At 25.8% G+C, this 14,819-nt stretch overlaps 2 protein-coding genes and 1 non-coding gene across 3 annotated transcripts; 2 read left to right on the top strand and 1 right to left on the bottom strand.

The window, feature by feature from the left end:
- Positions 1 to 1,521: 1,521 nt before the first annotated feature.
- Positions 1,522 to 2,530, top strand: LOC124926503 (caffeoylshikimate esterase-like). The gene has a single exon (XM_047466739.1). It carries the CDS (start codon positions 1,523 to 1,525, stop codon positions 2,513 to 2,515), a length of 993 nt encoding a protein of 330 aa, XP_047322695.1. The 5' UTR covers position 1,522; the 3' UTR covers positions 2,516 to 2,530.
- A 4,506-nt stretch (positions 2,531 to 7,036) lies between these two features.
- LOC124924978 lies at positions 7,037 to 9,257 on the top strand. The gene is made up of 4 exons (XM_047464958.1): positions 7,037 to 7,217; positions 8,110 to 8,230; positions 8,313 to 8,424; positions 8,553 to 9,257. Exons 1-4 carry the CDS (start codon positions 7,037 to 7,039, stop codon positions 9,255 to 9,257), a joined length of 1,119 nt encoding a protein of 372 aa, XP_047320914.1.
- A 2,778-nt stretch (positions 9,258 to 12,035) lies between these two features.
- TRNAL-AAG lies at positions 12,036 to 12,116 on the bottom strand. The gene has a single exon. It is a non-coding gene; the product is annotated as a tRNA-Leu (tRNA).
- Positions 12,117 to 14,819: the final 2,703 nt, after the last annotated feature.

The following is a 14,819-nucleotide window of genomic DNA, read 5'->3' as shown; positions in this document are numbered from 1 at the left end:
AACTTAATTATTTAAGTGGAAATAGTATTTTATCAAAAAAATTAAACTACTATGATGAAAAAATAAGAAAAAAAATAAATAATTTTAAAATGATAAATTCTCAAGATTTTACGTTCAATCAAACATAAAAAATCAGTTTTAAACCTCGTATAAATAATAAAATTAACGAAATATATCACTTAAGAAGATGAAAATTAAGGAAGAAGAACTAGGGGAAAAAAATTGAGAATGATATTCTACTTCTTTAAAATTTAGAAAAATAAGTGATAAAGATGTTAATTAGAAAATAAGGAATTAGGAAAAAAAATATAAGTTATGAACCATAAAAGAATTAGAGTAATCATGCGATAGAAGATTTTTTTTCAGGAATGGGCTTAGGCCTAGGCGAAACCCTGTCTTATTTGTGTGCATAAAAGATTTCATGATCTTAAAATAAAATAATTCTTAATATTGTAAAGTACATATGACATTATATAAATTGAATTTTTTGAAACGAGTTGCAAGTGCAATTTCTCGTGTTTTGAGATCTTATATTTAGAATGATTTTAAGGTTCAAATGATATAATTTTCAAAACTTTTACAAATATGAAAATATTGAGTTGTGTATAGGGGTGAGGAAAAATTACCGATATTAAATGTATATCAAAAATACTGTACCGTAATATATCGAAAATATCGACTTTTAAGGTATACCGAAAAAAAGGTAAGGTATGATACCGATACCGTAATTATTGGTACGGTAAAGGTATGAGATTTTTAAAATTTTGGTATATCGAGATATGCCGAAATAGTTTTTATAAGTTAATATATATATAATACTTTTAAGAAAATAATTAAATAGATTTGAAATTAATTTAATTATAGAAATATAATTTTTGAATAATATCAAAAATATAATTATATTGAAATATTATTCTATATATGTAATTTCTATCTTACCAATGAGATTGATTTTTTTTAAAATTAATATATTTTTTAGGTATCAAAGGTATAATATCTCTACCGTACCAAAAATAAGGTATACCGAAATTAAGGTAAGGTAAAAGTATGAATTTTTTGTATACCGAAATTAAGGTATATCGAAACAAGGTATACCGAAATTAAGGTAAGGTAAATGTATGTATTTTTTGCATACCGAAATTTTAGGTAAGGTATAAGGTATGGATAAAATATTAAGGTATACCGTACCGACCCACCCTTAGTTGTGTATTTCATATGTAATTGATTTTAAATTTTCTATAATAGAATAGATTTCTTAATTTTCTAACAAATAAAGGTGTACACTATATAAACTTTGTTCGAACTAGACTTTTTCAAATGACCTATTTTTCATTTTCAAATATAAATGAGTTCAAAGACTTAGTATTCATGCTATTATATATTTATAAGTATTATAAATTAACTTATGAATAAAATCAAACAATTACTTGGCTACAAGTGTTTTTGAAGGTTTCTTAGGAAAAGGACATTCTACTCCTTATAAGTAGTGAATCAGTTAAGATGGTTTTGATTAGTAAGAAAAATGGTGAGGCATCCAATTGCCGATTCAAACGAGTCGAGTCTTTTCGGCACTCTCACCGCGGACGAGTTCTACACTCGTCACTCGGTGAGTCATGACTACGAGTTTGTGACCAACCGTCAAGGACTCAAGCTCTTCACCCAATGGTGGATCCCATTGCCACCCACAAACCTAATCGGTTGTCTAGCCATCATTCATGGCTACACCGGCCAGACAAGTTGGGTTCTTCAACTAACCGCGGTTCTATTCGCTAAACATGGTTTCGCCACATGTGCCATTGACCATAGGGGCCACGGTTTCTCCGAAGGGCTCACAACTTACATCCCCGACATCAATCTCCTTGTCGAGGATTGCCTTACATTCTTCGATTCCTTCCGTAGACTCCACGTTCCATCCCATCTCCCCTCCTTTATTTACGGAGAGTCCCTCGGTGGAGCCATGGCTCTCCTCGTGGCCTTACGCCAGCGTCGCGGCTTGATCACTCGACCCTACGATGGAATTGTCTTTAATTGCACCATGTTCGGTATTTGCAAAAAGTTCAAGCCTCCTTGGCCGTTGGAATATTTTCTCACAATTATCGCGGCCTTAGTCCCAACATGGCGGATAGTGCCCACCCGTTATTCGATCCCCGACGTGTCGTTTAAAGTCGGGTGGAAAAGGAAGCTGATTCTCGCGAACCCTACCCAAAACGTGGAGAGACCGCGGGCAGGTACTGCAAGGGAGATAGTTAGGTTAGCGGATGAGATCAAGACGAAGTTTGAAGAGGTTGAGTTGCCATTCCTCGTGGTTCATGGAAGCGAGGACATTGTTTGTGATCCGGCTACGGCCGAGGAGTTTTATCGACGCGCATCCAGTGTGGACAAGACTATGATAATGTACCCTGGAGTGTGGCATCAGATGGTGGGTGAAGAAGAGAAGACCGTAAACTTAGTATTTGGAGATATTGTTGATTGGTTAGTGGCTAGAGCCAAGATTACCGTCGCTAAAGAACTTTAAGGGGATCTAGGCTCGTTGTTTGTAAGAAATTTTTTACTATGGTTAGTCTTATGTCAAATAAAATGTTCAAGCTAGTTACTTACCAATTTATAAACACTCAAGTTAATTTAGTGAATTATTATTAATAAAAAATATATTTTATTGTATTATAGATCTAGTAAAAATGATAATTTTAAGAAATTAATTGTCTATTTGTTTGATAAATAGTGTCTTGACACATATTAATCTTTAAATATTTTTATCTTTCACAAATTCAACTGTGGTTGAACATTTAAATAAAGAAATAATATATTAAATTATTATATATACTTTTTATGAGAAATAATATAATAATTTAAAATATTATTAATTAAATATATATCGCATTAATATTATTAATATAAAATTATGTTTAAACAATTTTTGATATACACATGGCTTTTTTAAAATAAAAATTAATAATAATTCTTATACTTCTCATGTCATACAAAATGAATGTAATATAATATTGAGAATTCAAAAGAGAAGATTAAATTATATATATTAAATTATATATATATATATATTTGTATAAGAAATAATAAAATAATTTTAAATTATTATTAATTAAATATATATCAAATTAAGTATTATATATATATATATATATATAAATATAAATATATTAAGGAATAACATAATAATTTTAAAAAATATTATTATATAAATATATTATATAAATATTATTTATTAATGATATATGAATGTTATATATGTTTTGTCATAATATTAACACTTTAAATATGCATTAAATTAATATATATTTTTTTTTATGAAAAATAATATAATAATTTCTTTTAAAAATTATTATTAGTTAAATACATATCATATGAATATGGTTTATTAACAACATAGGAATATTATATATTTTGTATATTGAGAATATTAGTGTGATATATATTTAATTAATAATAATTTAAAAATGTTATATAATTGTTTTTTAAATATTTATAATAGTTTAATACATAATTTTTTTTTAAAATTCTCAACCATAATACGATAAAATTTATATTACATATATTTAATTCATAGTAATTTAAAATTATGTTAGTACTAGTATTATATATAATATTAAACCCAAGTAATAAGTAATGAATAATGAATGGGTTAGGGACTTTAGGTCCTATCAGGATAGATAGGTAAGATACAAGGACGGATTATTAAGACTTAGAAATGACCTGGGAGGAAATGACGTGACAATCTGATTCTTTTTCCTCAATTTTTATTATTTTTCCAACTTGGTTAAGGGAATGAAAGAGCAAATGATAATTCACAACATAATTCGATGAAAAATGATAAAGAGTAAAGACAGAGAAAATTTATTATTTTTTTAACAAATCATTAGATTACTACTTACGCGCTATCCTATTTCTCTCAAATTACCTCTCAAAATTATTTTTCTTAAAAAATATATAAAAAATATGTATATACATAAATTGCATTTAATAAAGAGCGTAAATGTAGTCCTATTCCTATCTACCTCATCCGTCGGTTGTGTCTTGAAAGTAATTAGAGTCTTTTCCTTAATCGTCCTTTCTGGTTATGCATTCATTTTTCTTTTTAATTTGTAAAATAACTAAATAAGTCATTAATTAACTAAATTTAAATTTAACACATTTTAAATAAGATCCCCTCTTATAGCCTAAAGTCAACGCGAGTTTGTTATTCACAGCCTTTATGAGATTTTGAGTTCGAGCCCGTCAGACGGTATATTTAAATCGCGGAATTAGTCGCATTCTAAAAAATAAGCGGAATTCAGCGTTCTAAAATAAAACTAAGAGTAATTTTTGATATCTTAAAATCGAATTCTAAATTCTATCCTATCAATAATTGAGCAAAATAATGTAAGTAAATTTAATATTAAAAAATGATTAGGATTAATGTCTAAGTCTAATTAAAAATATTTATTTATCTTTCAGTTAGAAAATTTATGCAGAATACCATTTATGTTATATTCTTAAAAAAAAAAGTTTAAAAATTAGTTAAATAAATTCTATTTTTAATATTCTAATATATTAAAAAATTATATTATTATTAAAAAATAATTTTTCAACTCTCTTAAAAATATTAAAAATAAATAAATATATTAATTGAGTTTATTAATATTCGATGCAGAATTGATTTTTATGGTCAACCATGAACAACTAGAAAAACAAAATTCACCCTTAACTAGACAATTCAAATAAAAAACCGGTGAATATTAAGAAGGAACAATTCCTGGTTGATTTAAAACATTTTTGGATCATAATTAATTTTAAGTGAGAAGTTTCTAAATGAGCCCAATATGTATAGTTTAAGACTATATCAATATTATCTCCATACATTTTGCAATAAAATAAAATAGAAAGAAATAAGAAGAATATATATAGTAAAAGGTGTCTAATTTATTTATGTATAATATATTATTATTTTTAAATTTAATCATTTTATTTTAAGATTATAAGTAATAAAATAATTTGATCTATAAATTGTTAAAATTAATGATAATTTTAAATAAAATATTTTAAAACAATAATTTTATTTTAAAATATAACTCCATTTACAATATATTTTATTTATAATAACTAATGAAATATTTACTAAATAATATTTTTGTTAAGTATATGCACAATTAAATAATTTTAATAAATATATTAATTTAACATATTTGACTAAGTTAGTGATAATATTCTCATACTCAAGCATTCAAACACTTTGTAAAAATTAACATCATTATTAATTTTATATTACTTACATAAATTTCACATACTTTATTAAGTTTCTATACATAAACATAATATTTTAACATATTTTACAAGATATTTGCTCAGAAAATTTTATAAAAATTTTGTAAGAAAAAATTTTGAGAGTTAAAAATTTCGTTCAAGATCTCGTGTTTTGAATGGAACGTTATTCATGATAAAATTCTAACAGATGATATGTGCGTAAAAAAATGTAGTATTATGGCTAATCAAATCGTATATGTCGCGAAAAAGTTGAATCGATAACTCACTTACTTTTGCATTCACGAGGGATGTCTAGTATTTTAAGTTTTTTTAGAGTATTATTGGGATTCATTGGGTGATGCCCAAGTCTTTGGGTAGTTGTTGAGAAATTTGGATTTATGCGGCTGATATGACATTCTTACATATTTGAGTTATCATCCTAATTATTTTTCGGTGAACTATTTGGTTGGAGAGAAATCGTCGAACTTTTAATGATCGTAGTCGTCCGATGTGTATCATTCATAATATTATTGTTATGACACTTTCTAAAATTCATTTAGAAAAACCAGTAAAGTTTATCGAGAATTAATCGTTATTCTCGAGAATTTACGAGCTCGATAACTTATTAATTATCATTTCCCCCCAACAAAACCTGGTTATAAACTGGATATATTAATTGTATATTTTCCGTTCTAATATATAACTTTAATATTAATAGTTCCAATCAAAGCTGTCAAAATCGCGAGTCAACTCGTAAACTCGTTCGAGTTTGCGACTAAGCAAAAACGAGTCAAGAGTCGAAGAAACTCGTTTAGAAACAAAATCGTAATAAAGTCGCGATTTAACTCGTTAAAATCGATAAACGCGGTAAAATCAGTGTTCACGGACGATTTTACCTTATACATACTTCCTGAATCTTTTGCTTGTAGATCTATGAACGGAAATAAATCTGTGAAGATGAGTAAGAATCGAAATTGAAATCGACTAGGGTTTAAAAAAGCAATCGATCTTCGAAGAAGGATAGACAGTAAGGATTGCCTGTCGATAAGGATTGCGATGGAAAAATAGATCTGCGAGTCGCCGCAACGTTGTGAAATGAAAAATAATGAGGGATTGAAAAGTAGAGAAAGAGAAATTAGGGTTTTAAATTAATAGTATAATTCTTTAATTAATATATATATATATATATTATTATTACGACTTTAATTAGTTATTTATTATTTTAATATATACATTGATATGAGTAATTTTAAATAATTCTTTAATTAATATATATATATATTATTATTACGACTTTAATTAGTTATTTATTATTTTAATATATACATTAATATGAGTAATTTTAAATAAAATTTTAGGTAAAATTTTTGAATAAATAATATATTTATATTATCAAATTTAAATTTGTTAAATATGTTAGAACCCCAAATTGGGCCCAATAAAATATAATAAGGAAACTAGTAAGCTACATGTTTTCAAAAGAGCCTCTTACCTGGTTTGATTATTATTTTTTTTTAAATATCAATCCAAATTCAAACACAAAATAATTAAATATGTCTTCACAAATGACTATTCTAACTTTATATTTTTTAATCTCTTCGTTGATTTCTATGTACTATTTAATTTGTATAATTAAATAATTAACATGAAAGACCAAATTAGCCGGCAAACATAAACATCTTTGCAATTGACAAATGCCTCTTTCTTGAGGCCTGCCACTTGATATATAAATCCTTAAAAATATTGGATAGATCGGAAACTAATAAATCGTATGTTTTGTAATAAATTGAAGGTAGAAATGTCGGCCACAGACGGGCGGCGGAAGATGGTGCCTGGTAAGGCGCCGGTTCCGACGAAGAAGAAGGGCGTAGTGAAGGAAACAAGAGACGAAGAACTGGCGATGTTTGCTGAGATGCACAAACGCGAAAAGGATCGGCTCGTCAGTCTTCTTCAGCCAGTTTCTGATGATTCTATTGATGGTAACTCACTTTCATATGCATAATTATATTTCTATGTTACCTTTTTTAAGTTTATATTAACTCTATTTCATTAGGAGAGTTTTCTTTTGAAAGGATAAAAAATAAAATTTACCATTCAAACAAAAATTTAAAGTTTCAAATAGGTCGTGCCATCAAGACTCAAATCTTAGTCCATAGATGTTTACTTTTTATTTTTTTTAAGAATTAAGAAAAATATAAATTTACGGTAGTTCACCTATCAATAAACTTGATTACATTCACACGGTAAAAATATTATTATTATGGATATCATAACAGATATTATAAGTATAGAGTTATGACACAAGATATAACGAGATTCGGTCAACAATATATTGTCTATATCATCGAGGAGTTATCAATTTTATCTATAAATTTTCTATGAAATAATAGTCCTAGTAACCACCCTAAGTTAGCACACCGTTATTTAGATGTAAGACCGGTCCTGGGGTAAGTCTGACAAGCCTTTGGGCTAGAGCAGCCCACCTCCTAGGGTAGTCCAATTATTAAAATTAGTATGATATTTTATTAAATTTGTTATAATTATTTTAAACCTAAAGTTTTATAGCTTAGCAGTGGAAGATAAAGCCTGGGCAACCCAAAATCCAGGGCCAACTCTGTTTAGATGAGTATATCAAAAAATTCATTATGACTAAACTTCGACTAAACCCATTAAAGATTTAAAGTCTGGCTAGAACACAATCTGAATAAAAAAATAACGCATTCCACATGTGATCGATGATTTGTACAGTCAAATATACCTTAATTAAAAGTTGTCGTTAATGATCTGAATTTTCCCATTCATTTGTTTCTTTGAGACATTTACTTGAATGAAAACAAAGACTAACGATTAAATGTGTGTTTATTTTTTAAGGTTACTCATTGTACCATAGATTATCTACAGCACATGGGAATTTACCAAAAGGACCGTCACATTCGTCTTTAGGATACGAGTTTCTTGCTGAGAAAGTTGATAGTAAAAACGACTATGACTGGTGAGTTCAAACTTCAAACCAATGCACATTTTCTACCCATCGTTTAACTATTTCGGTTCTCCGTGTTTTTCTTTTCTACAAGGTTAAAGACTCCACCAGCGACGCCTCTATTTCCATCGCTAGAGACAGATGCTATTAATGGGCACACTCTAGTTGTTCAACGTGAACTCCCAATTCTCCAGCCCCTTTCAAGAGTAAGTATCCATTCATAATTTGTTTTAATCAAAAAACTAATATTTCATTTTTTTTTTTGTTACAATTAATATGGCAGGTAAAATAACATCTCTGGAATAATAGCTACTAACAATTAAATTAACATCAGTTTTCAGGTAATTATTCATCGAAAACAACACCAACAAAAACAATAATTGACGACACATCATTGGCTACAAAAGTGAAAGCTCCTCCGAGGCTAAGATCCGTCACACCAACACCAAGGGTTCCAACAAATTCATCCTCGTCTCAAGAAAGAAATGTCAATATTAATACTTTTTCAAATTCAAAACTATCAATTGGAAACACTCAAAAGCTGAACAAATCAATGGACAATAACAACACCAATGGAAAGCTAAAGCAAATGAGCAACATGATCAATGGCACAAGTCTTTCCAAAAGCATGGGGGAAGAAAAATCATTAACAAATGGATCAGGGGTAAAACCGACAATTCCCACTAGTAATATAAGGACATCGACCCGATCGTATTCTACATCAAGGGATCGACCCGTGGGATCCAAAACTACAACAGGAGTAGCAATTATCAATCAAAAGACAACAGTTCTAGGTCAAAAGACGGGATCTTATTGCGATGACACAAATAACAATATCCGAAAACCTACAATGAAGAGCAGACAATCATGCTCTCCAAGTGTGACCAGGGGACGTAAACCAGCAGCTACCGAACAAGCTAAGCCAGACAACATTAATAAGACTAATGGTACCATTGGCCGAAACGGTACCCAATTTATGGGTAGTAGGATGGTTGACAAGTTTATGAATGCTAGAAATATGAAGTCTGGACGACCCTAAAGGTATCCCGAGTAAGGGCAGCTCACCTCGATAAAAAAGAAACAACTATATATTTTATTTTTCGACCAATATATATCGCCAAAATCACATAGTCAGAAAGATTTAACAGTTAAAATCATAATATAAGTTTGCGTTGTCCTTTTCAACAATAGTTGTGACATATTTGCACCAAAAAGAATTAATGCTGGCGCTTACAAAGGATTTACCGGCGCATATAAGTGCCGCCATATTTCTAACCAACACATAAGCGGCCGTATTAACTTGTACCAACTTATAAAATCCGACAGTGAGATAAAATTGTTAAAATATTTACTGATTCATAATCTTGCTGCTAGTTATTACTTATTATTGCCAACTTTTAATCTTTTTACTATTGTTGAATTTCATTTTACTATAAATACATAAAAAGATATTATAATATTAAATCAATGAAATTGAGATTAATCTATTACACATATAATTTATCTTTTTTTAATGTTAATTTCTAAAATCTATAAGTTCAAAATCCAAATTATGTTTAAAAAAATTGTAACTACAAACAATAATAAATTTGAGATCTTTAATATTTGTTCAAATTATAGAATTGATGGTGATTTTTTTTATAATGATCATCTAACTCAATAGGAAAATGCGAATCTGTTTGCACATACATCTGTCCACTAGTTCCAACTTATTTGTTCAAAAGTAAGATTGAAGAAAACAAAAAATAATGCATGTAATATCAAATGATAGAAGAAAATATTATCTTGCAAACATCATTTCAAAAAATAGTATAGAATTAAAATTGAATATTTGAAGTAAAAATGAGCTAGACAAATTGTGTCCTTTTCAGTGTATTTTTCTTTTATGATGGGCAGAAATTTTACATCATGTTTTAACCTATATATAACTTGTTGACATTGAAAATTAATAAAAAGTAATATACTTAGTTATAAAATCTAGTATTAAAACAAACAAAAAAATATTATTTGAATTAACCCAATAAGATAGTTTAACTGATAAAAAAAAAATTACATAAAAAATTAAAAAATTTAAATTCGATTCTCACTAAAATAAAATATTATCATTAAACAGAATTGTGATTGTAAAAGGTTATGATAGCCAACCTATTAATAAACTCAAGATAAAAAAAAATAGAAAAAACTCTAAATAATTATTTAACTCTCATAAAGACAACCAAACAATTGAATGATGATTAGCTAGCTCTAAAATAATTATCCAAAAAATTCTGAGAATCATGTTTATTAAAATAAACTTTTAGTTTATTCAAATAAATCCAATATACAAAGAATGATATTAGTAGTTTAATTTGTATTTTTCGAGAAAATTTGATGGAATTTTGTTTTTTCTGTCTTAGTGCACTACTTTTTTCATGTCATGTTAGTTTTTTTTCTTAATTATATGATACAGAAAATCACAACAATATAATTATGAGTATAATACCATTTTGGAAGTTATATAGTTCGTCACGTTTTGTTATTCTCATGTATAGTATATATTAATAATATTCATATAAAAAATTATTCCCACAATATATTATTGCTATTTTTTTATCAACAATATAATTGAGTAAGTATAATACAATTTTGGACAGTTATATATATATATTAGGAAAAAAGCTCATTTAGACGTATGTACTTGTATAACTAGCTCATTTAGACGTATGTACTAATAAAAGGTCATTTAAACATATGTACTATCAAAAATTGGCTCATTTAGCCTCTTTTAGTAACCATGGTTAACCTTTATTTTTAAATTTATATATTTATTAATTAAATATTAATACATTTTCTCTCTCCTTCTTTTTCATTAATTAAACTAAGTAATTTATTTTATTCTTAAATTTTTTATTATTTTAATATTAATTTCTCTTTTATATTTCATCTTCTTTTTTTATTAGTTTTTATTTCTCATATTTTTTAAATTCTCATTTTTTTTAAAAAATTTAACAACTTATTTATGAATTTTATGTTTTACTGTAATATTTTTTTTAAGGGTTTTTTTTATTTAATTTAATATAATAAAAATGAAAAAAAGTTTTTTCTTATTTAGTTTAATATAAATAAAAATGAAATTAATAATTTTTTATTTAATTTTTATTCACGACTTATATTAGTAGTAAATGAATTGTTTTGTCTAATATTTGATTATTACTCTTTTGGTGTTTGATGAATGAGTTTTTATTATTATTCAATTCTTAATTCTTAATTTATTTATTTTTGTGTGAAAGATTTTTATTGTTAAAAGAATTTTCATTGTTATATTCAATTATTGGGATAAACAAATTTAAAATAATTAATCTAAATATAAAAAATATATATAAAAAAGAAGAAGAAATATAGAGTTAAAATAATTAATGATGAATGCTCATATATATAAAATAAAATTAAAATAATCAATCATAAATACTCATATAGAAATAATAAAAAATTATAAAAAAAATAAAAAAAATAGAGGATTCATTTATTAGTAATAAATGAAATAATAAATAAAAAGGAAAGAGAGAGAAAATATATTAATATTTAATTAATAAATATATAAATTTAAATATAAAAGTTAACCATGGTTACTAAAAGAGACTAAATGAGCCAATTTTTGATAGTACGTACGTTTAAATGACATTTTATTAGTACATACGTTTAAATAAGCTAGTTGTACAAGTACATACGTCTAAGTGAGCTTTTTTCCTATATATTATGAGTCTCATGTATAGTAGATACTAATAATATTCATACTATCTAATGATATTATTTTATAAAATAGTTGGGAAAAAATTATTGTTGACAGTGGGATTTGAACCCACGCCCTTTCGGACCAGAACCTTAATCTGGCGCCTTAGACCAACTCGGCCATATCAACTTCTTGAAAAAATATAAGAACACTTAAATCCCGAGTTTAAAATTATCCAAACATCTGACAAAAAAAAAAAAAAGACTTGTAATATTCAAAAATATAACATCAGACAATGTCTTTCTTGATTATATTTTGGATGTCTTTTGTATTAGTACTTTAAAAATAAAAATAATTGTTCACATTGGGATTTTAACTCATGGTACCTTAGACCAATTTGTTAATTGTTATTATTTATTTATTATTATTTCTAAGAACATTTAAGTACTCTACTTCTTAGAACACTATATATATTATTTACAATTCTATAATATTTATTTGTTTTCTTAAGTAAAAAAATAAATTTAATAATATGACAAATAATTCTAAATCCTCAATTCTAATTAATATATTTATACATAAATTATAAATATATTTTAACAATTACAATGAATAAAATAGAATTTAACAAGTACAAGTGTTCTATGTCAATATTTGTATCTACTATGAATCATAATAGTTGAATAAACAATATTCATAATCAAATGTTTCATGTTTAATTATTATTTACTTATTTAAAAAAATATTATTTTATTATTTAAATTAAAGTGTATTATAATATATAATATTTTTTTTAAGGAATTGATATTTTATAGTCTTTATTTTGACTATATTCTCTCTTAATTATTAGAATAATTTAATTAATTTTGCATATTTTAGGTTAATGTGAATGATACAAATGGCTGTTAGTTGAAATAATAATTGTTAAAACTTTTTCAAAATAATGAACCAAAATAGGATATGATTTACTAATTTAATTCCTTATAAGGAGCATTCATGTAGTATAAACAAGGTTTTTATTTCATTTTTAAATTAAAAAAAAATTGTTACTATTAAATATTTTCATTGAAAATTTAATATTAGACTTTTTGATTTTTTTTTAAAATTTTTTTACCAAATACCCTTACAAACTTTTAAATGAGAAAAGAATAAAAAAATATTATAAACTAATAATCCATTCAATATAAGAAAATGGAATTAGATTAATTAAATATAAGAATTGTATCAGCCAGGTATCTGACCTATTAATATTATATTATTGGTATTTTTTTAATGAGTAAGGTCAAAATCCATATTTGTTTGTCACAAGTATATTTAACACACTTGAGTTGTCTGCTCTCAAGTATCACATGAGTGTAATTTTTATTTTTAAATTTTTTTAAACTTTTTAAAATTATTATTTTGCTCCCTCCCTATGAGCAAGAGAATATGTGAGCAAAAGATCCGATCCCTAATTAAGGTATCTTCACACTATGATAGGATTCTTTGTTCCGGTATTGTCACTTCAAATGAGGGGACAAAACAGTCCTTTAAAAACGAAAAAAAAATATTTTGTCACTGCTGCCCGTGGTAGAAACCATCCGGACCAGGTAACCTCACTGTTTCTCACTATGCAAAACATGATAAGAAAACATGACATTTATTCAACATTTTTCCTCCCAACAACACAACAAAACAAAACATGATAAAAATAATGATTTTATGAAAGGTAATAAAGTGAATGACAATATAGATGTGTTAAACAGATTCCTTGATCTGTTTTGGATTTCTGTTTTTATTTCCTTTTACATTCATCACTAAAAATAAATTAATAATCTTGTTTTAGTTATTTTGAATAACCTTAAAATAATTTCAAGATTTTTATTAATATCTTAAATCAATTAATGTATCAATCAAAAAATAAATAAAAACTATTTTTCAATATATATATATATAATATATATATATATATATATATATATAATATATATATATTTGTATTATATTTTATCATAAAATAATTCAAAGAGTTTGTTTGAAATCGGTTATTTGAAGGTTTTTGATGAGTTTGTATAAAAAAATTGTTTAATAAAAAATTGTTTTTTAGATTTTTAATAATTGTATTTATAATATCTTTTGTATTTAAAATATTTATTTTTAAAAAATAAAATAAAAATATTTTAATATTTTTATTGATAAATTAAATAACTGGATGGTTAAAATGAAAATAAGATGAGTTGATTGAATTTTAGGTAAAAAATATTTAAATTGAACTCTATTTATTGGGAGATTGTTACTAAAAAGTCCTCCTTATTATATCTTATCATCTGTTTTTTTTTTCAGCAACTAAATTCTTAATTTATCAATAAAAACACTAAAATATTTTTATTTTATAAAATTTAATTAAAACAATCAAATATCTAAATAACCTAAGTTTTCATCAAATAATGTACATATATTAGTGGGTACAATATTAGAATTGATCATTTCATTAAGGTCATGTTGGGTTGGGGTTATTTAAATAACCCAACCCACTCAAATATCTTTTCACTCCCCCTCTCATCAATCACATCACTCAATTTATTATTTACCCTTTAAGTAATTTTATCAAAAATATTTTCATCTTCTCAAAATCATCACCAATCATTACTCATTTTCCCGCTCTAAGTTATTAGAGTAACTCCAATTCGAACGAAGCCTAACTTTGCAGCAATTTTTTTTGTACGGATTACTAGTTTACTAAATAACCTTTGAATAAAAAATTAGAAAAAGAATAAATCAAACATTATAGTATGTTTTCATCTTTAGACTTGTAATAGAACAAATTCAATTCGATGCAAGTAAAGAGTATTACTCATTTCTATTTCTACACCCTTGATCATAATACAAAAACTAAACCAAGTACTTTTGATT

The sequence above is a fragment of the Impatiens glandulifera genome, chromosome 2 (assembly GCF_907164915.1).
Source record: "Impatiens glandulifera chromosome 2, dImpGla2.1, whole genome shotgun sequence".
NCBI classification, from domain to species: domain Eukaryota; kingdom Viridiplantae; phylum Streptophyta; class Magnoliopsida; order Ericales; family Balsaminaceae; genus Impatiens; species Impatiens glandulifera.
Note: the sequence above shows the minus strand (reverse complement) of the source record. Positions and strands in the feature narration are given on the sequence as shown.

What these genes read in the sequence shown, in the direction of transcription:
- LOC124926503 (XM_047466739.1), top strand. Translation starts at nt 1,523, where the DNA reads ATGGTGAGGCATCCAATTGCCGATTCAAACGAGTCGAGTCTTTTCGGC.
- LOC124924978 (XM_047464958.1), top strand. Translation starts at nt 7,037, where the DNA reads ATGTCGGCCACAGACGGGCGGCGGAAGATGGTGCCTGGTAAGGCGCCG. An exon ending in TTCTGATGATTCTATTGATG is followed by an intron (nt 7,218 to 8,109) that starts GTAACTCACTTT and finishes TTATTTTTTAAG; the next exon opens with GTTACTCATTGTACCATAGA. An exon ending in TTCTCCAGCCCCTTTCAAGA is followed by an intron (nt 8,425 to 8,552) that starts GTAAGTATCCAT and finishes AATTAACATCAG; the next exon opens with TTTTCAGGTAATTATTCATC.